Below are 25,043 nucleotides of genomic sequence, written 5' to 3'. Positions count from 1 at the left end.
CGCATGAGGCCTGGGCTCTGTCTTCCACATCCGACGTGTTCCCAGGTGCTGGTGAGCATGCAGGTGCCCCACTTCTGCGCAGAGACCTGCCCTCCTCCAGGCTGGCGGCACCCCTGCCTCCTTGCTCCTTGCCAGCTGTTTCTGCCCCTCCCCGGGCTGCCCATCTCCCCCGGGAGCGTCCAGAAAGCAAAGGGAGGTCCAGCGGCGGCCTGGGCGGGTGGTGGGGATTCAAGGCCTGGGACCCGTGGGAAGGAAAACCATGTGCTTTCCCCAGAGTCTGCAGACCCTGAGTCCCTGCCAGGGGTCCCTGGGGCCCCGCGGACAGCTCCCCTGTGTGGGACCCGATTCTGTCGTTCGCTTGGACCAGGGTCGCATCACAGCAGACTCCGGAAGCAGGTGTGGGAACCAGCATGTCCCTTGAGCTGCCAAGAGTCAGTCGCTATGGCTCTTCTCGCTGAACTGTTTTGTTTGGGAAAATGCAGCTGTTTCATAAAGGTATTTATTTAATAGGTAGCGGTTTTCCTGTTACTTTGAAAGAAATTAATAAATATATCTTAAAAACTTCGTTTTAATTTGTCACGCAGTAAATACTGGCGGATATAATCCACATAAGCCAAGGGTTGTTGGGGCTCTGGGGAACTCCTAGCCGCGGAGGGGCTGGGCCGGCCCAGGCAGCGCCGGAGTGGAGTGCGGCTGGGCAGCCTGCTCTGCGGGCCCCTGCCGACCCCAGGAACGTGGGCCTGCTTCTCGCCACCCGTGAGCTCACCTGGGTGACCATCCTGCCCTCTCACTTAGGCTTCTGCACGGCCGAGTCGAGCCGTGGCTGCGGAGTGCAGGGAGCCCAGCCCGGCCTGTTGGGAGCGCTGCGTGAGCCGTGCCGGCATCCCTAGCATGTGGCTGATCAGGCAGACGCTGGACAAGTCTCTGCCTGCTCTCAGCGGCTCCTTTGCAGACACCCGAAAACCGATGACCCTGGAGGGCCCCAGGGGGCACTTGTCAGGCTGGCGAGGTCCCCACTGCCATCCTGGAGCCGTGGTTCCCCTGCAGAGCAGATCGGGTGGGCGGGATGCCGAGCTACTCCCGGCCAGTGTCGTGCTCGGTGCTGAGACAGGTGGTGATGTTCTGAGTGCCGCCGTCAGTGTGTGTCACCCGCTCTGCATGGCCTGCTGGGGGCAGGTCCTCTCATTACCCTGGCTTTGCAGATGAGGCTGGTGAAGGTCAGTATCTCATCCAAGCTCCATTGGGACCAAGTGTCGAGGTGGTTTCAGCCCCGGCAGCCTGCCCCCAGCCCTCCTGCCATCTTGTGTGGCTCAGAAGGACTGAGCTGGAGCTAGAGAGGGGCAGGTGGCTCAAGCCCCTGGGGTTGCAGCTTGGCAGGGGTGAGGGTGAAGTGGAGCAGGCTGGCGGGCGGGGTGGGCAGGGGCCCGAGTGCACCCCGAATCTGAGCACTAACTCCTCTCCTCCCTCCCGACCTGGTTTTTGTCTCCTCCAGCTCTGTGGGAAGGCAGTGGCCCTGGTGTCTGTAAGAAGATGTCCTACGGATCCATCGCTGGCAGTGGTGGCCCGGGGAGCCATGGCCCTTTCGGGGGACCCTCCAGACAAGGCTATCAGCCCCTAGGTAATGACAGTGGCTCACAGCGCTGGTGGGGTGGCGGGGCGTGGCCGTAGGTGGGTCTCTGCTGTCGTGATGGTAGCAGGGGTAGGCGGGTTCTGTGTGACCGGTGTTGCCTGTGGCCAGGGGTGAGCGACCCTGGCCTTCGCTGGGGCGGGGTGGTTGGTGTTGGACTGGGTCAGCACCAAGGGAGACGTCACTGGGAGAGCCTGCCCTGCCGAGGGGACTGACCTGGTGTCTGCGGTCATTCTGGCGCCACACTGGCCCTGAGCAGGTGCACCGAGCTGGTCTGGAGGTGCCCGGGGGCTTGGCCCGGGGCAGAGCGGATGGATGGTCTGGCCTGGTCTTCCTGATGACAGTGCGGGGTAGGCGTTATTTTTGCAAATACAGAGGAGGAAACTGAGGCAGGGCGGGGTCGGGAGCGCTGCGCAGCTGGTACAAGGCAGAGCAGGGGTCCCCTGCAAGCACTTCCAAGTCGCCTCCCTGTCCCAGGCTCGCCCTGAGGGCTGTGTTCCGGGCTTCCTCACTGTTCGGCCGGGGCTTGCTGCCGGGGCTGTGTCCCCACACCGGACCTTGCTGGGTGTGCGTCTCAGAACTTTGTTCATGGAACCGTAGGACTTATCTTATCTGCCGTTCGCTGGTTCGGTTCCCGAGTCCCTGATGCTGCAGGTCTCTGTTCCCTTCTGTTTCCCTGCTCCGTGGCTGTGTGGCGCCCGTGCTGGTCCACGTGTGAGGGCCGGGGAGCGTGTCTGTCACCCAGCAGCGCGGCGGGCTGTTGGCACTGTCTGGGCTGCCCTTGGTGCCCCGGCCTCGTCAGCTGAGTGGGGGCCGGTGGTGGGTGGTGAGCGGTTGCAGTCTGAGGGCAGGCCTGGTCTCTGGGTTTTCATTCACATTTCTCTGGTGACCGATGGGATGACCCATTTCTCCTCCCGCAGACTCTCTTTATTTTTTTCTAGGCTTTGCTGCCATCTTACTGACTGACTTGCAGGGTTTCCTTATGTATTCTGGAAGCGAAACCCTTGTCTTCTTGCCCTGTGCGTCTTCGTCCAGTCGGGGCCTGCTTTTCGGTGTGGCACCTGCCTGCTGGGGAGCGCGCGTTCTTGGCGAGCTGAGTTCTCCATCGTGGCTCTCGCTTGAGCGCGCAGTCCCTCCTGCCTGGTTTGCATTTCTGACTAGTGTGATGAATCCTATCACGAGATGATCCTGGAGCCACGTTCACTCTCCTCTGAAGCTGATATGACTGTTGTCCGTCTGTAAGTCTTCTGTCACCATTACCGGGGTTTGATCTTTGTTTATGGGGCAGGGCGCGGGGAGGGCTGAGAGCTGCCCCGTATTTCTCTCTCTGAACCACACGTTGTCCTGGGACTGTTTATTGAAAATGCCGTCCCCTTCCTACAGACCCGCAGAACCAGAGCGCTGCGATAAGTGATGTTTCCGTGAAGCTTCTCTTGGTCAGTTTTTCCCTTCCTGTGCAAAATTCCGCCTTAATTTTCAGTTACAGTTTTTGATGTTTTTCATGGTAAGTTGCTCTGCTTGCTTTCCCTCAGAAATGTCTTGGGTGTTCTTGGCCCTTTGTTCAGAACACACCTTTTAGAATCCCCTTGTCAGGCTTGGAGTTTTGGCTGCAGGTGCCATGCGTCCGCTGCATGAATGTGTTGAGAACCGGCATCTTTACCACTGGTGGGCTCCCAGTCCGTGAGCATATGTGTCTTTCTGTTTCTCCGATCTTCTTTCATGTTTTGCAGTAAAGTTTTATAACTTTCATTACCAAGATCTTACACATCTTTTATTAAGGTTGTTTTTAACAAAAAAACCCCACGTTTTTTGCTACTAGAAGAGGTACCACTCTGAGAATTACACTTTCCAAATCTTTGTGGCAGGTACACGTAAACAACAATTGGTTTTTTAAAAAAAGAAGAGTCCAGAGATTTTATTTAATTTTTAAATGCTTTATTTTTAAACTTCCTAAATACAAACAATTTTAAACATAGAAAAGTAGACACAATGACGTACTGAGCCCAGTGCTGCCCAGTCCACCTCATCAGGAGTCCGCTGTGGCCGGCCCAGCCCCTTGTGACCTCGGGCTGCTGCTGTGTCATTTGGCAGTGAGTCCCAGACACAGCATGCCTCCCGCGTGGACACGTCCCCGTACCTCTGCAAGGAGCGACTGTGCGCAACCAGAGAGCCGCTAGAGTGCCCGGTCAGGTGCGCCCTGGCACCTCTGACGCCATGGGGGCTCCGCGCACGCGCGTGGCAGTTGATTGACAGGCCTTTCAAGTCTCTCTGAAGCTCGGGATTCTCCTCCGTTGTTTGGTTTGTTTTTCTCTCAAAGTTTATTTCTGGAAGGAACCACGTTTTTCCTGGGAAGTGTGATTGATTTTTGTTCACTGACTTTATATTTTGCTAAACTCCTTCTATTGACTGTAATAATTTGTGGAATCTTACGTTTTTTTGTTTGGATGGTATCATTTGTAAATAGCGACATTTTTTTTCTCTTTTTCCCTAACGCGTCCATTCTTCTTCCCACCTTCCTGAGCTGGTCGGAGCCTCTATGATGCTGGTTGACATGGTGTTTATATTCCGCGTGAATTTTTGGAAGAATAGGACGTTCCTTAAGTGTGTCTGGGATCTTGCTATAAAACTGTCTGGGCCTCGTGTTTCCTTCATGGAGCGCTTTTTGACTAGCAGTTTGCTTCTCCAGTTGTAAAAACTATCCAGGTTCTCTATTTCTTCTTGGGTCAGTTTTGCTCAATTGTGTTTTCTGAGACATATGTCTCCTTCACTTAAATGTTCGAATTTGTTGAAATAAAGTGTAGACAGTAGCTGCTGGTTGTCAGTGGGGCAGCACTGTGGTGTGTTGGAGGTCCTGGTGGGGTCTGCCCGCCCTGCTCTGCCCCTGCCCAGCCATGGGCTGTCGCGAAGGCTGAGGGCTGCTCAAGGTCTACCATTGTGGTGGCCGCTGTTTTATTAATGGTCACCATATCTGCATCACATTCACTTTTTTATTTCTAATAGGGCTTAATTGTACTTCTCCTATTTTCTTTTTTTATAATCAGTATTGACTGAGGCTTGGCAATTTTGTAAGTCTCCCCGAAGAACTGATTTCTGACTTTCTTGACACCTTCTACTGTATGATTGATCTCCACTCATCCTTTTTATTTCTTCCTTCTCTATTGGAGTTGATGCTGTTTTATTTTTCTAACTCCTAAGTTGGATGTTTATGTCGTTCCTTTTCAGTTTTTATTCTTTTGTAGTAAAAACACTTGAGATTATAAGTGTCCAAATGGTCACTGCATTAGTTGAGTGACAGACATTCAGAAGAGAGCAGTGTTTTTATTTTTTTTATTATTTTTATTTTTATTTTTATTTTTTTTAAAGATCCACTTATTTATTAGAGCGAGAATGAGCGAGAGAGAGTACATGAGAGGGGGGAGGGCTAGAGGGAGAAGCAGGCTCCTCGCTGAGCTGGGAGCCTGATGCGGGACTCGATCCCGGGACTCCAGGATCATGACCTGAGCCGAAGGCAGTCGTCTTACCAACTGAGCCACCCAGGTGCCTGAGAGCAGTGTTTTTTTAAATTAAAATTCAGTTGTGTTTTCTTATTTCCATTATGATTTCTTATTTGACTCAGGAATTATTTATTTTTAATTTTTAATTTTTTAATGATTTTTTCCCTTCAGGATTTATTTAGAACCATAGTTCATGGTTTCCAAATGTATGTATTTTTTTTTAGTTCTCTTAAAAATGATATCTAGTTAATTGCATTTTTGTTGGGAGAGGACCTACGTTGTCCTGATTTGTTGACCATTGTTGAGGCCTGGTGCTGCTGGTTCCTCACTCTTTCCTCTGCGGGGTGATGCGGGAAGGCTCCCTCTGGGCAGGACGTCGGAGCCGGGCGGGGACCCCTGTCTGTGCGGGAGAGGCCACCACCACCTGGGACCTGCTGTGCCCCGAGCACTGTGGGCTTCATGCACCCTGTAGGTAATTATGCGGAGCTTAGGGTGATCTCTTTGTGGTAGAATTGCAGCAAAAACACAGCAAAAAGCCAACTGGCAGGTTATTAATACATAAAGAACTCACATAAATCAAAGGAAAACCTAAAAATCTTCCTACAAAGGGACCAGCCCTGTGAAGAGGTAGGAAATGCGGCTGAGTCTCACCACCGCCCCGAGAGACAGACTTGAAGGGGGCAGAGTGCCCACACTGCTGGGCCACGGCGGAGCTGGCTCGCTCCGGAGGTGAGGGCGCGGCTGCTCCCGGACCCCGCCGCCTTCCCGCTCCTGGCCCGGCCCTGCCTCTTCCTGGACTGCTAGGACGGCATCGAGGTGCGGGCAGGGGCGCTGGCTGCGGCATGGTCGTGGATGGAGAATGCAGGAGCGCTGTCACCACCTCGCTGAGGGAGGCGGCTGAGATGTGGGCATCAGCTTGAGTTGTCGAAGGTCGCTGGGGGGCCTCCGCACGTGTCCGGATGTGGTGACAGGTGTGCTGAATGAAGTAAAGCAAAGTCCTGTCCAGAGTCTTCTAATTGTGCCAGACCCCCAACCCCGTGGTCACAGCATTCACCTCCAGGTGCTGTAATTGCAAACGATCTTTATCATTTCTTTGTATTTGTCTGCGTTTGAACTTTTCCCTGTAACTGTGTGTATTTTAATAATCAGAAAATTGTCTCAGGCCCCCCTCAAAGTTCAAGGGTCATGTGATTCTGGAGGGTGAACCAGACCGGCCCCTCCACAGGCGTCTGGACCACGTGGAGTAACCAGGAGGAGGTGGGCAGGGTCTGGACTTCCATGACCAGGTGCCAGCATGGGGAGGGCATCAGGTGGTGATGTGGGCGACATGGGCTGCCAGCTGGGCCCCTGGCCTCCCTGCTCCCCATAGGAGGGGCTCTGGGGGCTCTGAAGCAGATGGTGACCCCATTCGCCAGGTACCTGGACAGCTGTGCCTCTTCCTTACCCTGGTCTGGGCAAGTGGCCGCAGGGGAGCCTGGCGCAGCTGTCTGCGGGAGGACGTGTCCCACGGGCTCCCCACCAGCCCTTCTGGAAGAGGGAAGGGGAAAGGATTTGCCCTGTGGGGAGATGGTCCCTGTCCTGGAGGCTCATGGTCAGACCCTCAGACCCACAGAGATGCCTGGACTTGGGGCCTCGGCCCTGGCCTCTCTCTCATATGCTGTGACTGTCCAGGGCCGTGTCTGCCTCCCTGGACGCCTAGGAGTGTTCTCGTGGTCTGATTTGGAAACCCACTTTGCTGCAGTTGTCTGCAGCGTGGGAACCTCCATCCCCGAATAAGCCAGCCGGCTACCCTGCCCTTCCTTCTCCATCCTTCCTGGACGGGGGAGGCTCTGGGAGTGAGGGGGATGGAGCCTCCCACCGAGTCCGGCCGGGAGCCCCGTGGGCCGCCTGTGTGCTTCGGGTCCTTGCTGCCTGGAGGTGGAGGATGGCCGAGGGGTCCAAAGGGGATTGCTTGGGCCAGTCCTTCTGTCCAGTCATGCTGGGCTGTAGTGTCCCCCCACAGAGGGACAAGAGCATAAGCTGGACAGGTGTCCTTGGCTCTCCCTTCTCTGGGCAGATGCGAGTCCAAGGCCTTTTCCGAGAAGGAGCCACCCCTTCAGGAGCTCGGTGCTGGGACTGGCCCTGGACAGGCCGTGTCCCCTGGGTTTCAGGGCGGCTATGGGCGTGCTCAGACGGGTCAGCCATCGCCTCCTAGAGCTCGCTCCGTGGAAACTGCCCTTCCAGAGAGCTCCAGAGCGAACAAGGTCACACAGATGGCCCAGGGCCATGGACTGAAAGGCACATCTTTCAGAGATGGCAAGACGTTTTTACGAGATGTGTCTTAGGGTTGACAAATTCTGGCAAGACGTGTCTAGGACGTGTTTTTGAATAAATGAGAATGATGAGAAAATGAAGTGTCCTTCCTAGGGGTCCAACCCCGTGCGGGGCCAGTTCGGGGCTGGGTATGGGGAGGAGGCCACACGGGTGTCCAGCACCGCTGCTCTTCAGCCCTGCAGCCGAGTGTCAGGAAGGGTGGGTTTTACTTAATGCTTTCACTCCCAGTATGCCACGGAACGACATTTTTATAAACAGAATGATGCCATGCTGGGGTGCTGTGGTGGTTTCGAATTGTCGTCAACATCCCAAAGTCCTTACTCTCCATTTTTGTTCATCATCTGTTGCAGACAGCTAACATCCATCGAAGGCCTGGCCTGGTCTGTCGGCCACACCTGAAGCCCTGCTCTAGGGGATTTCGTTTTTGGGGTCACCTTTTAGAATAATCGTGGCTTAAAGAAAGGTCTGGAACATTTAAAGTTCTGAACTCGGTGCTGGTCTTCAGCCCAAGCGGCTATTGCACAGAATGTGGCAGTCTGGGAGGGCTTCTTGGACGAGGTGGGCCCGAGTGGAGCTGCTTGGTGTGGATGCTTGGAGGGCTGAGGGCACCTGCTGTCCCGTGTGGGGCCTTGCTGTGCCGTCTGCACCCTGCGCTGCTCTGTGGGCAGGCTGGGTGTAACTGTGATGTTCCTTGCTGTCTGTAGAATGCGCTGAATGTCGGACCGAGTACGGAACCCGCCATTTCCCCTGCCTGTCGCCAGAGAGCAGCCCGCAGGACCCCTGTGTGGGCCAGGACGGGGAAGGTGATCTGGGGTCGGCGGGCACGCCCAGAGGCCCGAGGGCCAGGAAGCGAGGTACTTCCGCTTGGGTGCTGGATCTGGGGGGACCTGGGAAAGCCACCCTGAGATGCCAAGCGCTGAGGAGGGAGGGCCAGCAGGCGGGAGCCCAGGCGTGCTGAGCTGGGGGCAAGCTGCAGCACGGATTCTGGCCTGCACCCTCCCCCCCACTGCCTTCCCCTTCCCTGAGGACGGCAGATGGCAGGGCTGGACCAGTGGCAGGAGGCTGTTGTGTGATGACCAGTGCTCGTCAGGGCCCCGTGGGCTCCAGGGAGGAGGCTCAGCCTGTGGGACGAGGTCCCGTGGCCCCTTCGCTCCAGAGCCGGCTTCTCCTTGTAGAGGGAGTGGGTCCCTGGTGTGTGCGTTAGTGTGGGGAGGGGATGTGGGCCTCTGTAGAGGCAGCCTTCCAGTTGACAGGGACCTGGGGGGACACAGGCGGGGCTGCTGACCTCTGAGTGCTCCCCAGGCTCACACATCCTTCTGCCCTCAGGGGCTCTCAGTGTCGGGGGCTCGCTCTCTCCTCGCGTCTGGGAACCTGTGGTCTCATGGGGGAGCTGCCTCTTCTGCCCTTACAGGTGGTCCCCCTGCCCCCCGGCAGGCACAGGCTGACTGCTGACAAAGCTCCCACGTGGGCAGAGGCCTGAAGACTTGGCACTGTGTGCCTGCCCAGCCCAGGGACCCCTGTGAGCGGAGGAGCGGGAGGCTGTGGGGACACAGAGGGGCAGAGGGTGGAGGCTATGGGCCCGGCCACCTGCCTGCCCTCCTGCTCCTGTCCTCCACCTGCGCTCGGCTGGGCAGGAAGGCTGAGGGCGCCCGTCAGGCAGTCTCAGGGCTAGGACTCGGACCCGGGCCTCTGGATGCCTCGCAGGGAGGGGGCGGTAGCTGGGAGCGGGCAGCGGTGTCCTGAAGCCGAAGCCAGAGACGAGGCCAGCGCCACAGCCACCACCCCCACCGGCCCAGGCCTTCAACACCCACCTTTTGGTGCCTTTCCAGGGCCAGGGGTCATTCCTGAAGGCAGTGGGACGCCGGGGCCCACCTCGCCGCCCGCTGCTGGTCCGAGGAAGGACTGCGCCGGTGGGGCCCGTGGCCGGCTGGCGGGGCCCAGTGCCACGCGGGCCAAGAAGAGGAAGCCCAACTTCTGCCCACAGGAGACGGAGGTCCTGGTGTCCAAGGTCAGCAAGCACCACCAGCTGCTGTTCGGCACGGGGCTGCTGAAGGCCGAGCCGGCCCGCAGGTTCTGTGTGTGGAGCCGCATCCTGCAGGCCGTGAACGCCCTGGGCTACTGCCGCCGCGACATCGTGGACCTCAAGCACAAGTGGCGGGACCTGCGTGCCGTCGTGCGGCGCAAACTGGGTGACCTGCAGCGTGTGGCCCGTGGCCCCGGCGGGCCCCAGGCCCTGGCCCTCACGCCCGTGGAGCAGGCGGTGGCCAAGACCTTCTCCTGCCAGGCCCTGTCCCCTGAGGGCTTTGGCCCGGAGCCGCTCCCAGGTGAGTCCCTTGGCCCAGCTGACCGGCGGGCAGGAAGCAGAGACCCACCGCGGGCGGGCTGCTCCTCGTCCCTCAGCCCCAGGGGCCTCCCACCATGCCCTCCTCCTCGTCCCCGCCGCCAGGGTTGGGGCCGTTCCTGTTCCTTCGCGCACGCGCTGGTGTGGCCACGCGGGGACAGCTTTCTAAATATCACAGCCCCGCAGCTGCGCTTGCCTCCCCTCTGCTTTGCCTCTGCCCTCTCGCCCCCGGCTGCGGAATGGGGAGCTGGGCGCACACAGACGCGGCTCTCCTCTGAGGGACGTCTGCTTCCTGCCTCTGGACCATGACCTACAGGAAGAAACGCGTTTTCCTGTGCGGTCCCACAGACACTCACACCTGTAACACGAGGTTTTCAAGACCATGGTTACTCCACGTTGTCCTCTACGCCCTGACGTTTCTCTCTTTTGCTCCGCCCCATCCCGTGCTCCTCCCCTGTCTGCTGAATGAAGCGCTCCTGCTGATTTTCTGGTTTTACTACCGGGGCTGCAAAGCTGCGGTTGGGAGCGCCGGGCTCTGTTGCTGGCTTAACATCCAGAACAGGCCTCAGTAAGGGCCGGGCTGGCCCTGCGGCGTCAGGTGGACAGCTTGGTGGGACAGCTTGGTGGGGGAGAGGGTCACCCGGAGCCCAAGTGGTCCTTCCGCAGCTGTTTTCCAGGGGAGCGTTGCTCTGCGGGGCGTGACTTCTCCTCATCCGGCGTAGTGGGTCAGGGGGCTCGATGGAGGTCAGCCCAATGTCTGGGAGCTCTGCTGGGAGCTCAGCGGGGCGGGTCCCAGACGGGTGCCCGTTGTATGGACATGTGCAGCCCCGGTGGGGCACACGGTGCAGAGCTGCCTGGGAGCTGGAGGAGGATGGAGGCTGAGCCCAAATACTGGCAGTTAGGGCGGGGAAAGGAGGCATGGGGTGGGGGTGTGCGGATCATCTGTGCGTGCCTCCTCTGTCGTAGGTGGGTACTGGAGGTAGATTCTGGGGACCATTTCTCAGTCCTTACCTAGTCTTCGACTTTGGGCCAGAAAATACAGAGTGTCAGAAACAAAGCAGAGGCAAACACGTGTTTTCCTAGAGACCGGCACAGGTTGGGTCTCATCTCTGCTGCCAGCCGCGCGCACGACTTGGTGACGTGGTCTCCCCAGTGATGGGCGCCGCTGCCCTGGTGACCTTGTGACCTGGTGCTGGCTGGGGCCCCGAGCAGTGGGATCCCTGAGGCTGAGGGCCTCCTGCTCTGTAAGGGGGCATGCAAGCCCCTGTGGGTTGCTGTGCGCAGTGGAAGAACTGGCCGTGCCGTGCCCAGTGCGTGCCTTGCAAAGCTCTGCCTCCCTTGTTTGGCCCACGTTCTTCCCGGACAGACCCTAACGCACGCTCGCCTCCCTCCTGCACGCCCAGAGTGCCGCCCCACACCCCGACCTCGAGGCCGCCTCCTCCCGCACAGCTGTCTGCCTCCCTGGCCCAGCGTGCAACCCTGCTGTGGCCCCGGCCCCAGACTCCGCTCTGTCTCGCGGGTGTCCACTCATCCCCGCATGGGGTGCTGGTGCGTTTGGCGAAGGATGCGCCCTCACCAGCTGGGGACCCGGCTGCACACATTCCTCAGCCCTGCCCTCTGGCTTTCCAGCGCTCTCACCTGGGGGCGCTCATTTCCTTGGAGCGGGCGTGAAGGAGGAGTGTGGCGCCCTCGCAGCACTGCTCCCTGCAGGTCCAGGCGGGCCCCCAGCTCCTGGCTTTCACGGCTTTGTGATTGTTTCCAGACGCTTCTGTTCCCGAGGCCCTGGAAGGTTAGCCTTCCCTCGCAGAGTGACCTGCCCCAGACTGGAGTTCTGGGGAGTTGTTGAGCACCATGGGACGGTCCGTCGTGTGGCCCAGGTGCGGGTGCTGTTGCTCCTCACGGGGGGTGCCCCGCAGCCTGCCAACACTTGGATCTGGTCGCAGAGCCTTTCTTTCCCAGAGCACTTTGCAGGACTGTTGCTGTCGAGCACGGGGAAAAGGGAAATTCCTGCCACGGGGACGCTCCGTGCCTTGTCTGTGCAGACATTACCAATCCATCGCAGCACGATGAGCCACTCCATGGCCTGAAGCAGCCTCAGCCTCTTCAGGCTGCCACCCTGGGGAGGGGTGCCTTCATGGGGCAGGCTCCTGGCTGGCTGCCCTCCCCCCCCACAGTGAGGTCATCCCACTGGCATGCGGCACTGCCCCGTCTCCCCCTGTACCCAGCCCTCCCTGGCTCCTCCTCTAGTGCCCTAGGCATGGAACCGGGGCCGGGAGCCTGCATGCAGGCCAGATGCCCCCCCAGCCCCACCCCTCCTCTTGCTCTGTGCTCTGGGCGCCCCCAGTGGCCATGCTGCTCGGGAAGGAGGAGCCCCCGATGCTGCAGGGCCTTTATCCCCTTGCTGTTAGGCTCCTTCCTCTGCCTCATGCTCATGTGGTTCCGGGTCCCCTGACGCCCCTGGGCCTGCTTCCATGCACTCGGTGTGGGGGCAGAGTTCCAACCCGTGTCCCGTGTCACCTGGGTGAGTGCACCTAGGAAGGCCCATGGAGCACATCCGGTGACACCCGAGCTTCATAACTCAGATCTGCTCTCAGAGTGGCTGAATTCTGAGTGTTCGCTCCAGGCCGCGGAGGTGGCCCGGGGCTGACTGTGGGGACCCCCTGCAATCCTGCTCCCGCCACACTCCAGGATTTCGGATTTGTCTGTTTCTCCTGGCAGGTGCAGCAAGCGTGGCTCTCTGTATTTTGGAGCTCTGGTATGTGTGCGAGGCTTAGAAGGGGGATTGGTTCCCCCAGCCGGAAGGGAGCAGGGCCCTCTGGGGTTGGAGGCAGGCTGTGAGGGGGCCGCGGAGGGGCGGGCCAGGGGGCTTTGTCCTGTCCTTCGCCGCTGGCCCCGTTGCGCATGCTTGGACCTGCCCTTGCTGGGGGTCGCTCAGGGTGGGGTGTGCACACCCCCACGTCCTGTCTGTGGATGTGGCCAGTGTCGTCCAGGGAAGGGGCTGCTGCTGTCATCCCTGGCCTCCTTGGGGCCCTGGGTCTGTGCAGGTGCTGTGCCCGTGGACCCCCAGCAGCCTGTGAGATGGTGCTGTCATCCCCTCCCCCCAGCAGTGCAAGCGCACCGGGGCACTGGGTTTTGCCCAGGCCTGTCTGCTTTGCGGCTGAGAGGTCCTCTGACTTCCCTTGCTCGTCCTGCGTCCGGGGCGCCATATCACCACTCGGCCTCCTCCTGCCCTGCACGAGTCGACACCCCAGTCCTTCAACCAGCCGTCTGTTGCAGCTGGGAGCCACGTGGTGGGGCAGAGCCCGGCAGAGCCCGCTGTCCCCCTGTCCGCCTGGCCCATGCGGCGGGGCAGCTGGGGACGACGTCTGGTTCCACGGGGGTCTCTGTGCTCCTGCCGCATTACTGGTGGGGCTGCTGCCTCTGGGCCCCGGGGAAATTAGGGGCAGGTGGCTGGAGCAGACGTGGAGCTGGGCCCCTTGGCGGACAGAAGGCGTTGCCAAGTGTGCGTCGGAAGCCTCGGGTCCCCTTCCTGCGGGCAGATAATGCCGCGCACCTGCAGAGATGCCGGCGGGGCTAGTGACTGTGATCTGGTGGCTCGAGAGCGTCCCATTGTCTCTGCTCACGGCAGAAGCAGAGGGCGGGGAGGAGGAGTCCCAGAGAAAAGCCCGATGAGTTCTGCCGGTTTTACTTTTTTATTTTATCCACGCCTCGTGTGGTCGTGCGGGGCCTGGGAGCGATACAGTGCGTCCACGTGCAGTTTGGTGACGTGTGCCCAGCAGCTTCCCCGTGGCGGAGTTTAGCGAGGGGGCATCACGACTCGTGCTGTGCACCGGCCCAGGGCAGCCACTAGCTTGCTTTGTGCCGCCGTGGGGTGGGCCTCTGTGGACTCGCGGGCACGTGGACTCCCGTGTCAGGGGTCCGGTGGCTTGTCCTCCCATTGCTCAGGAGTGGGCATCTCACAGTTTGTGTCTCGTCTGCCCTGATGGACGGTTGTGTGGTTGCCAGCTTTTGGCTGAGTGAAGGCACCGCGAACCTTTGTGCATTCTCACTCTCTCGGGGGCTTGGAGAGACATTTAACTCGCTCCGAAACTTCCAAACTGGTTTCCAAAGTGGCTGTCCCACTGGGTTCGCACAGCAGCGCGCGTGCTTGCGCACGCTGTGCATGCCGTCACCACGTGCCCCGAGGCCGTGCGGGCAGGCGTCATTGCAGCATGTCCTCTGCTGTGGTCGGCGTTCCCACCGGGCTGGGGGCCGGCCCGCACTGCTCGCGCCCGTCCCGGCGTCTGGGTTCCGGGGCCATCGGGTAGCCATGGTGCAAACCTTCTGTCAGGCTCTGCACTGTCTTGTTTTTTCTTGATGGGGTTTTTTTGAAGCTTTTTACATTTTGATGTTATCGGTGTTTTGGGGTTTCTGCTCTTTGTATTCCACCTAAAAAAGTTCTTGCCTACTACAAAGTCCCAGAATTATTGTTTTTTGAAGTTTTTTTAAAAGATTTTATTTATTTATTCAACAGAAAGAGAGGCAGTGAGAGAGGGAACACAAGCAGGGGGAGTGGGAGAGGGAGAAGCAGGCTTCCCATGGAGCCAGGTGCCCGATGCGGGCTCGATCCCAGGACCCTGGGATCATGACCTGAGCCGAAGGCAGATGCTTAATGACTGAGCCACCCAGGCGCCCCTTTAAATTTTTTTAAGATTTTATTTATTCATTGTTTTTTGAAGTTTTTTTTTGAGAGAGAGAGCAGGAGCAGGGAGAGGGCAGAGGGAGAGGGAGAAGCAGACTCCCCACAGAGCAGGGAGCCTGACGTGGGACTCGATCTGAGGACACTGAGATCATGACCTGAGCCGAAGGCAGACTCTTAACTGACTAAGCCACCCAGGCGCCCCTGTTTTTTGAAGTTTTATAGTTTTAGCTTTTGCGTTTAAGTGTCTGATACATGGGCAATTGATTTTTGAGTCTTGTTAGTTTGGGGTTGGGGATCAGTGGATATCCAGTTGTTCATCACCGTTGGTTGAGAAGACCGAATCACCTTGATGCTTCTGTCTAAAGCCACTGGGAGGTCGACTTGTTCCTGATGATCTGGGTCTCTGCTTAACGCAACACCAAGCCACCTTGACTATAAAGTAACTATAGTCTTGAAGCGGGTTGGGAATTATTTACTCCTCCTCTGTTTTCTGAGAAAATTTGTGTAGAATTGATACTATTCTTCCCTTAAATATTTGGCAGAATTCACCAGGGAGGCCTCTGAGCTGGCATTCATTGTGGGAAGGTTTGAAACTACCCTTTCTTCCAGTTACAGTGTCATGGGTTACCGTGTTACAACATTACATGTACGTGTTACAGTGTCGCATGTTACATGTTAACGTGTTACAGTGCCACCTAGGCTGCTGCTGCTTCTCATATGACCTTCGATTATTTGTGTTTTCAAGGAACTTACGCATTTCATCAAAATTGTGGCATTTACTGCCGGGCTGTTGTCTGCAATATTCCCTTAGTATTGTTTGAATGTCCGTGTGGTCGGCAGTGAGCCTGCCTCTCTCGTTTCTGACATTGCTAGTTGTGTTTTCTCTATTTCGTACTTGACCGGTCTGACTGCAAGTCTATCAATTTTATTGATTGTTTCAAAGAACCAGATTTTGATTTCATTAGTCTTCTCTATCCAATGTCAAGTTAATTGATTTTTGCTCATCTTTATTATTTCCTTCCTTTTCCTCACTCTGGGGTTAATTTGCTTCTGTTAGATCATTGATTTGAGACCTTCCTTCTTTCCTAATGTAAGTGTTTATTGCTATAAATTTTCCTCTGTGCATTGCTCTACTTGAACAATTTTGTATATATTGTGTTTTCATTCATTCATTGAAAAATATTTTCTAATTTCCTTTGTAATTTTTTAATGGTTATTTAGAGGTATATTGTTTAAATTTAAAATAATTCTTTTTGTTTCCAGATATTTTTCTTTTACTAACTTCTAGTTTAATTCTGTTGTGATCATAGAATCTTTTGTATAATTTCAGCTGTCATAAACACATTGGGACTTGCTGTATTCTCTGAAATACAGTGTATCCTCGTGTGTGTACCGTGTGCGTTTGTTGGGTGGCGTGTCCTAGAAATGTCACTCAGGTCAAGTTGATCGATGGTGTTGTTCAAGTCTTGGTATCCTCACTGATTTTCTCTTTGCTGCTCTGTTTACTGCTGGGAGGGGGTGTTGATGACTCTCACTATAACTGGATTTTGTCTGTTTCTCCTTTCGGTTCCATCAGTTTCTGCTTCAGACATTTTCAAGCTGTGGTATTAGGAGCATGCACGTTTAGGACTGTTTTGTCATCTTCATTAGTTGACCCCTTTGTTGCTGCAAAAACATTCCTATTATCTCTACTTACATGTGTGGTTCTGAGTTCTCTAATGTTAGCATAGCTGCTCCAGCTTTCTTAGGATTACTGTCCTAGGCAATGTGTTTTCCAATCCTTTTACTTCCAAGTTATGTCTGGTTTTACATATAACGTGCTTTTCCCGTACTCAGTGTATATGGAGTTTGCTTTTGGCCCTGTCTCACCATCCCTGCCTTGACTGGAACGGCCGCAGTGGTGCTGTCCACGGGAGCTTTGGTGATGACAGGTCCCGTCCTCTGCACTGTGGCAGCCGCCAGCCGCACGTGGACTGCGCTGGCGCCTCACTGGGGTTTGGGCCATTTGTCGTTGGCACAAATGCCGGTGTGCTCGGGCTTAAATCTCCCACCTTCATGTTCGCAGTCTGTATCTCCCTTTCTTTCTTCCTTCGTGTTTTTGGAGGAATTGAATGTTGTTTATTATTCCATTTTGCCCCCACTCGTGGCTCATCAGCGATACCTGCTCGTTTTGTGTTTTAGCGGCTGCTTTGGAGTCTCTGGTGTCCACCTGAGCTCCTGACGGTGCCCTCGGGTCCTGCTCAGGCACTCGGCGTGTGACCTGGGAGCCTCGCACGGTCTACTCCCGCTTCCCTTCGGGACGGTGTGTTATTGCTAGCGGGCCTCTTATGGCTTTCACTTTATTTATTTATTTTTTTAAAGATTTTATTTATTTTTGACAGAGAGAGAGTGCACAAGCAGGGGAAGAAGCAGGCAGAGGGAGAGGGAGAAGCAGGCTCCCCGCAGAGCACGGAGCCCGACACGGGGCTCGATCCCAGGACCCTGGGATCATGACCTGAGCCGAAGGCAGATGCTTAATGACTGAGCCACCCAGGCGCCCCGTGGGTTTCACTTTAATAATCAGTGTTCTCTGAGATAAATTTAAAATGAGACAAGGTGTCTGTTTTATTTGCCCTGACGCCCGCCCTCCCTCACTCTGGCTTCTCATGCAGATCCACATTTCCATTTCCTTTTATTGTTTCTTTTGACCTGACCGATTTCTTGTTAACGCTTCCTGGGCTGCACATCTGGCTGGGACAGAGTCTCTCAGCTTTTTTGTCTAAAATAAATCCTTACTTTTCTTTTGTTTTTGAAATATATTTCTGCTGGGTATGGAATTCTGGTTGAAAGATTTTTTCCCCTTCTTTTGGCACTTTGCCGCTGTTGCTGCGGCGTGTTTGGGCGAAGCGTCCCCCGTATTCCGTTCTGTGGTGGTGTGGTGCTCCTCTGTCCCCTTCGGAAGTGTCCTCTTCCCCGCAGGCTTCCTGCAGTTTTGACTACTGTGCCTTGGGCTCTGAATTTTTAGTATTTGCTCTGTTTGGGACTTTATGAAATTCTCCATGAAACTCTCAGTTTTTAATTGCGTAAAATTTGGATACTTTTGGCCCTTATTTCTTGAACTTCTCCCTGTTTGTGGCCCGTCTGTGGCTCCCCTTCCCCTGCCGGGCTGCTGGGTGTCACCCTGAGGTCCCTATGGCTCGGCCACTGTGCTCTCCTCGAATCCACTCCCCTGTGCCCTGCAGCGTCACATCTGCTGCTGACCCCAAGCAGGGGGGGCCTTCACAAGGGCCTCTGCGGCTTTTCCACATCTTCGGTCTCTCCTTGCTGGGTAGACGTGACCCTTCGTGTCCCTCAGTGCTGTTGTAACGTTGATGAATGCTCTTCTCCACTAAGTCATCTCTCTCGTTTCTGGGTCTGATTTTATGTTGGCTGATTTTTCTCATGGTTAGGGGTCACATACGTGCTCCTGCTTCTTTGTATGTCCAGTAAGTTTTAATTGTGAATTTTGGGTGCTTTTGTGCTGGGTTTGGTTGTTTTACTTGAGGAGGATTAGACTTTGTTCCAGGGGCAGTGAACTTACTTGTGGGTCACTGTGATCTCTTAGGGCTTGTGATAAACATCTTTTAGGGCACTTCTGAAGTAGCTGCCACCATGACACTCCCCGCCCTCCAGAGGCGCGGCCTGTGCCGTCACTGCTGGACGCCGTGGGTACTCAGAGCTCCTCCCCTTCTCCTGCCCCTGACTCACACCGACCCTGCTGGGTGAGGAGGTGCCTGCAGCTCCCTCGTGACCCCTGTGCCCTAAGCCGAGGGGCGTCTTTCCCCATGCAGGCACAGACATGGGTTTGGCTGGAGACCAGGGGACGGGACAGGCTCCTGGAGCCCCTTCTGCCTCATCGTCTCCCCTCTGTCTCCTGCACCCAGGGCAGCTGCTGGACCTGCCAGGCCCCGGGGTCCACCTCCGGACCCAGCGACGCCGGCCCCGCTCTGGCCCGCCCTCGCTGCTCCACGGTCTGGCCTTGCTCCTGGGAAACAGCCGGGGTGATGCTTTCCCAGGGCTGTGACAGAGTTTGTCCGGGATCAGAACGTCATTTTCCATCTTTCGTGCAGTTTTAGCCATTTTCAGGGGACGGTAATCCTGGGCCCTGTTCCCTTACGACAGAGGCTGAAGTACTATCAGGCACCCTGCATTGTGATTCTAGGAGAAGTTGGCTTATTTTTTTTTGGTCTTAATTTCTGTATTCCATTGGCCAGCACATACCTCTGACCTGAGAGTCGCCCCACATGGCCCATAGCTGACCCGCTGCTGACCACAGTGACCTTTTTGCGTCTTCCCTTGCCTGTTTCTCCTCTGTGTCTCCCGTGCTGGTGGCTGGCCCCCTCCCACCCCAGTCGTGCCCACTGGACATCTGGGCCTAAGGGACGTGATGTCCTCCCTCTCCCTCCACTCCTGCAAGTTCAGCCTCCCACAGCCCTACCACCTCTTCCCCAAGGCTCTGACCTCATCGTCCTGCCCCTGCCCGCCTGGATCCCGGCCCTGCGTGGGTCCCCTGGGCTGCGTGCAGAGGCCCTGCTAGTGTCGTGCGGTCACCGTCTCACTGCCCCCCCCGTCTGACCAGCGGGCCGCTTGGGTGTGAGGTCTGGGCGCACAGTCCCGGGGAGCCCGACCCCCTAGCAGCCCCAGCAGCGTGTTTGTGGATGTGGGAATCTGTCAGGTTTCCGGCCCCTCCTCTGTCCTGCTGCATCCCTGTGGTAGTAAAGAGGGGGTTAAGCCTCAGACTCCTCCTGCCGCCACCAGGGCTGCCCCCAGCTGTGGCTCCGTCCCCTCGCGGGTGCCCCTGGTCGGAGGTTGCACCCCATGGCATCCCGGTGGGGAAGGGGGTGAGGCCGTCCCGGGCCAGCAGCTTCCTTGTAAGAACACGAGGGGAAACTGCACTTGGACACTCTAACTCCAGGTGAGAATCGGGTCCCGCGGGCCCTCTGGCTGCAGGGGAGTGTCTGAGCTGTGTGGCCAGGTACGAGGAATGAGGAGACACTGGATCCTAGGGGACAGGCCTCAGCCAGCATTGCCGGGCATCGTCTCCGCTGAGGTGGGAGCCCCCACGGCCTCCCCCAGACTTCCGTGGGGGCGGAAGGCTGTGTGGGTGGTGGCCTTGCTGTCCTTGCTGCTGGGCTGGGACGTTTGCACCCCCCACGCCCCGTGGGTCTGCAGTATGGCTGACAGCCCCTGCCCCGGGTTCCATGCCCACCCACAGCGTGTTGGGGGTGCACCAGACGCCCCGGGGCTGGTGGCGGTGGCATCGTAGACGGCTGCACCTGCTGCTGTGACCGGGCTGGCACACCCACAGCCGCTGTGCTGGGGGGCCTCCCAGGCTGCTCTCAGGCACCTGCCCCCCTCACCGCAGCCAGTAAGGGGCCTGCTCCCCGAGGGCCCTGCACGGCCTGGCGCTTGGAGCAGGGGCTGGAGAGCTGCATCTGCGTCTCCCCCGCTGAGACCATCAGCCGCCCTGCCCTGCGGGGTGGAGCTCTCCACCTTTGTAAAGGCTGCCATCCCCGCCCCACCTCTGCCCTTTTCCTGGGCCACTTCCTCCACCTCTCTGAGCTCAGCTGCTTCAGCCCTGGACCCGAGACAGAATGTCACAAAGCCAGTAAGCCGGTGTCCTCTGGAAAGATGCACACCCCACGGGGTCAGGAGTACACAGGGTCCTGGAGGGGGGGGACCCAGGAGGGCTGGCCGGCAGGGAGAGCCTGTGGACGGGCTTCCGGAGATGTCCAGAGAAAGACAGCTTTGAGAAGGGAGGATGGGCGGCATCTACCCCAATGTAACTGGCTTCTAGAATCATCTACACATAGACTTGGAGGATAAGAAAGATTCCTGGAGCCACGTACTTCCTCTTCTCATTTCATACTGAGGCCAGGGGCCAGGAGTACGTAGAAAAACTCCCAGCAGCCTCCCCATTGCGTAGGTGAGGCTGCACAGCCCGGGGTGGGGGCCCAGAGGCCGTGGCTCCCCACTCTGGCCCAGGCCGCTGCCCCCTCCGCCCCCGACCCTGGTCATCATGGACAAATCCCTGTCGATTGCCTGGAGACCTGCCCAGCTCTGGCCCATCCAGGCTGAGGCGCCTGTTTTCCTGGGGGCCGGGGTGGGCAGTGTAGACACGCATGTGAGTCCTTCCTCTTTGTGGCTCTGTCACGTGAAGTGTCCTGTGTATTCTCTTGGTGGCCAGTGGCACCCTTTCCGGGTTGTGGTTTGAAGCCACTGTGAGCGTCGTGCGCCAGCTTCTTGTGGGCCTCTTTGTGTTTCTCTGCGTGGGTACCCAGGGTGGGCAGAGCCATGGGAAGGGCAGGGCCGCGTCCTTTAAGGGAGGCAGACCTTGCTGTTGTGGCCACGTGTGTGGCCTTCCCGTCCCTCCAGGACTTGGTGGTGTCCACACAATGTTCAGTAGAGTTTTTTAAGTTGAGTTAAAATTCACACAATGTAAAATTCGCCGTGTTAACCATCTTAAAATGCACACTTCAGTGGTTTTTAATATCTGCAACGGTGTGTGCAGCCATCACCATGAATAACCCGGAACCTTGTGTTATCCCCAAAGAAACCGCACAGCCATTAGCAGTCATTGTGTCCCCTAGCCCAGCCCCTGGCCACCGTGGATCTGCTTTCTATCCCTGTGGATCTGGGCACTTCTTGTCCGTGGAACCACATGGCGCGAGGCCCGTGCCCGCCTCCTTCGCCGGCATGTTTTAGAGGTTTAGCTGTGTGGTGTGTCGTCGGGGCACGGACCCTGCTTTAGCACCGGTTGCTGGCTGTTGGGTCCTTCCTGTCCTGTGACTCGTAAGTCTGCAGTGACCACACGTGCATGTGTGCAGGCGCTCACGTGGGACCGGGTTCTTGTTTCTCTCGAGTGCGCCGGCGTGGGGGTGCTGGGGCCTTTCTGAGGGGCTGCCCCCTGCTTTCCTCCCTTTCCTATGGCTCTGTGTGCCCCGGGGTGGGCTTGGCGTTCCATCCCTGACGCTCTGGGTGACCCCAGGCTGGGAGGTTGTGACTGCCCAGAGCATGCAGCTCCATGAACGTGTGTGCTCCCCTCTGCTGTCTTCCAGCCACCCAGGTGGACCCCGCTGACCTCCAGGAGCTGTTCCAGCAGACGTCGGCTGGTGTCTTCCGAATCAACTCCAATGGTGAGTCTGTGCCAGGCCCGGTCTCACCCCCACCTGACCTGGCCATCTTGGGCCACTGAGCACGTCACAGGAGGTCGAGGTGACATGGGGTGGTGGGCGTGCCCATGGCCATCCTCTTACTCAGCCACCCTGCAGCCCAGGAGAGCACTGTGGTCTCAGGGCAGGGCGGCGGTGGCCCATGTGTCCACCGCTCCCTGCAATCTGGACAAGTGCCCCCCCGGGAAGGGGTGGGCCGCATGGGCCGCCTCATAGGTCACCAGGATCAGGAGTGAGAGCCCTGTCTCGCCCCATCCTTAGCTCCTGTAGATCGGGGGCATGGGGGGTGGCTCGCCATACCCTGTGGGCCAGGGTCGGTGTTTGCCCCTGAGCCCTGAGCTCTGCCAGGTCATCAGGAGAGTGCTGACCAGGAGCGGAGAAAAAGCCGCCTCTCCAGACCTAGGGTGCCTGTGGGCCTGTGCCTGAAGGGCTGGGGAGAGGGCTGTGCCTGGGACGCTCTGCTGGGGGCATGGCTGGCCGATGTGGGGCTGGGGCTGGGCTGTGGCCGCAGCTGTCCTGGCCCTGGCTGCTCACGGTCACTGTGGTCTCCTTGGCCTCAGCCCCCATGTCCTTGGGCTTCTTACCCTGCCTCTGCTGGGGGTGGGGAATGTGCCCTGGAGTCTGGGGATCAGCCGGTGGGGGTCCTTCTGCTCCTGATGCCTGTCCCTTTCTCTTGGCAGTGACCTCCTTGGAGCAGAGCCTCCAGGCCCTGGGGACGCCGAATGACACGCAGGAGCTGAGGGAGAGCCTGTGAGTGTGTGATCGTGTGCATGCCCGTGGGTGTGCATAGGCGTGCCCTGCACCCACTTGTGTGCCTGCCTGTCCACATACCAGTCCCACACCTGCCGGGACCACATGCACGCCCCACACACCCGAGGGCCAGCCGAGCTCGTGCTCGCAGCCTGAGGCTGAGCTCACACCCAGCGTCCTCCTCCATGGGGCACACCCATGCACGCTGGTGTCTGTTCAGGTGGCAGACATGCGTCTGCTTGCGTGCTTTTTGGCCCACATGTGTGTGTCACGCACCAGAGCTCACTGATGGGGCCTGCACACGTGTGAACGCACCTGTGGACACACCAGTGATATAGGTGCACCGCGTGCACAGGCAGCTTGCAGGGGTGGACACACAGGCTGGGTCGGAGCGGGGCTTTGTGGTTTTGGTTCTGCCCCTGTGGGGGTCCTGTTGGGCTTTCCTTTTGGGGTTGCCTAGGATGAGGCTGTGCTCCTCACAGAAAGGCTTCTCAGGAGCTGGGTCTATGGGGAGCGAGAAAGGCGATTTCTGCAGGGGGGGCTAGCCTGGCTGGCATGGGGCAGGGGGCAGCTCTGTTTACGCCCTGCTACCCAGGGCCTGGTGACACTTCATGAGAAAGCCGTGTGATCCCAGCATGGCCCAGGTGGGGAGCACCGAGGGGGAGCCTGAGACCTGCATTTACACCCTTGTTCCCTTTGCCACCTCCTTTCCAGGGGACCCTGGGTTGGTTGAGCCTGAGCCTCCTGCCTGGGAAGGATGATGGTGTGGGGCGGTGGACCAAATGTGCTCTGAGGGGTGTGGGCTGTGGCCAAGACCACGTGTCTCTTCTTGGCATTGATGTCTGTTGGAGAGGCCACAGCCCCTCTCCATCTATTTATCCATCACCCTGTCCATCTGTGTGTCCGTCCAGCCACCCACTCATGCATTCATTCCCTTACCCGTATGCCCACCCACCTATCCATCTATCCACCTGGACATCCATCTACCCACCCACCCATCTACCCACCCACCTACCTACCCATCTCCCTGTCCAGCCACCACCTACCCACCCATCTACCCACCCACCTACCTACCCGTCTCCCTATCCAGCCACCACCTACCCACCCATCTATCCATCCACCCACCCATGCATTGGTTCACCCATCCATCTCACCCACTACCCGTCCATCCATCTTTCCTCCTGTCCATCCGTACAAGCTAGCTGGGACCACTTCTGCTGAGTTTGGGGGTCCAGAACTTAAGGCAACTGAGGGTCCTTTGCAGGTTTTATGTACAATTCTGTTTTTAATTATTTTTATTTACTTTTTTAAAATAATGTATTGTTTTCTGATTGTGAAAGTAGCACATGTTCATTATAGGAAATGGGGCCGCACAGGATGTCTGAGGAGGCACTGTTAACGTTTCGGTACTTCCTGCCGGCCTCTTGTCAAGTCCTTACGCGTTTTGCAGAATTGGATTTCAGTGAATAACGTTCCGGATCCCGCTTTTTACCATTAGGAATCTGGGGTGCGTGTGCCCTTATTACACACTAGAAACATGCTCTTCAGAGCTGCGGAGGACACTGTTGAACCTGGGTGATTAGCGGGAACAGTGCTGTGGTGGATCCTGCTATTCGTGCCTGTTTCCAGGTTGGGTCCCTGGAGCGGTGTCCCCCAGGTTGAGCAGCTGGCATTCTCAGGGCCCTGGCCCCTGAGCGTGTTTCCAAGGCTGCCTTGCCCAGCTGGCTGGAGGCTGGTGTCACCGGCGTGGGCCTGGAGAGGAGAGCCGGCTCCTGCACCTTCCTGCCCGACGCCGGGCCTGCCCGTGTGACGGAGTGTGGCTGGGACCACTGCCCCCGTTCCTGCCCCATCGACCTCAGCTTTCAGATCCAGCAGCTCTGGCTTTGGCACCTTCCTGTCCCCCCCGCAACCAGAACCCCGTTCCCACCAGAGCCCCTCTGCTTGCAGGGTAGCTCCTCACCAGGCTGCAGGCCTCGGGCCTTCCAGGACCCCTTTCATGGTGGAATTTGTGCATATCATGGATTGTTAGCATTTTTAAATGACTGAGGCTAGCATAAGCTGCCAACTCTGGGTTTTCTCCACTTTGACAGTTAGTGGCTTTTTTATTTTGTCAAGGAAGGACTAAAAAAGGTTCACTACGATCCATTATTGCCCTTACTTTACAGAACACAAGGCATTTCGGTATGACAGAAGCGGGTGGGCTCTGATCTCGGGAGAGAGGACATTCCTTCAAGATGAATACATCTAGCGGCCTAAGATCCTCACAGAGTTGAGCCTGATCGTCTTGCCTTGCGCGAGACACGTGTGGGCTTTGGCATTTGTGTCAGGACTCTGAGGGGACCCCGCCTTGGGCACCGTCATGGGCTCCCCGGTTGGCTGAGGTGGCCAGGTTGGAGAACTCTCTCCCCTGTGGAGTGAAGCTCAGTGGCCGCGGGACCTTGTCTACCTGTCTGTCTCTTGGGGGTGTCACCCTGGCTGCTGTGGAACGGAGGGATGGGTGTTCCAGGAGCCCTGTGTGAGCAGTGTGCCTGTGGCCAGGGATCGGTCCCCTCAGCCTCATGAACACGCTGTGGGACAGGCCTGGCTCCGGTTTGTAGGGCCTTGGGCACAGCATCAGGTGGTGGGGCTCGGCCCGCACCTGGCTGCT

General features: G+C 57.5%; 1 protein-coding gene across 3 annotated transcripts in view; it reads left to right on the top strand.

The window, feature by feature from the left end:
• TSNARE1 (t-SNARE domain containing 1) overlaps positions 1–25,043 on the top strand; it is a 144,814-nt gene that overhangs the window by 27,550 nt on the left and 92,221 nt on the right. For all 3 annotated transcript variants that reach the window (XM_032415702.1, XM_032415701.1, XM_032415700.1), the window contains exons 2-6: positions 1,493–1,618; positions 8,139–8,288; positions 9,264–9,758; positions 21,533–21,610; positions 22,327–22,396. In XM_032415702.1, coding sequence (XP_032271593.1) covers positions 1,493–1,618; positions 8,139–8,288; positions 9,264–9,758; positions 21,533–21,610; positions 22,327–22,396 — 919 coding nt within the window. The remainder of the gene's footprint in view (positions 1–1,492; positions 1,619–8,138; positions 8,289–9,263; positions 9,759–21,532; positions 21,611–22,326; positions 22,397–25,043) is intronic.

This window comes from Phoca vitulina, unplaced genomic scaffold (genome assembly GCF_004348235.1).
Source record: "Phoca vitulina isolate PV1807 unplaced genomic scaffold, GSC_HSeal_1.0 scaffold18, whole genome shotgun sequence".
Classification (NCBI taxonomy): Eukaryota; Metazoa; Chordata; class Mammalia; order Carnivora; family Phocidae; genus Phoca; species Phoca vitulina.
The sequence above is the reverse complement of the archived record's forward strand: the minus strand, read 5'-3'. Positions and strand labels throughout refer to the sequence as shown.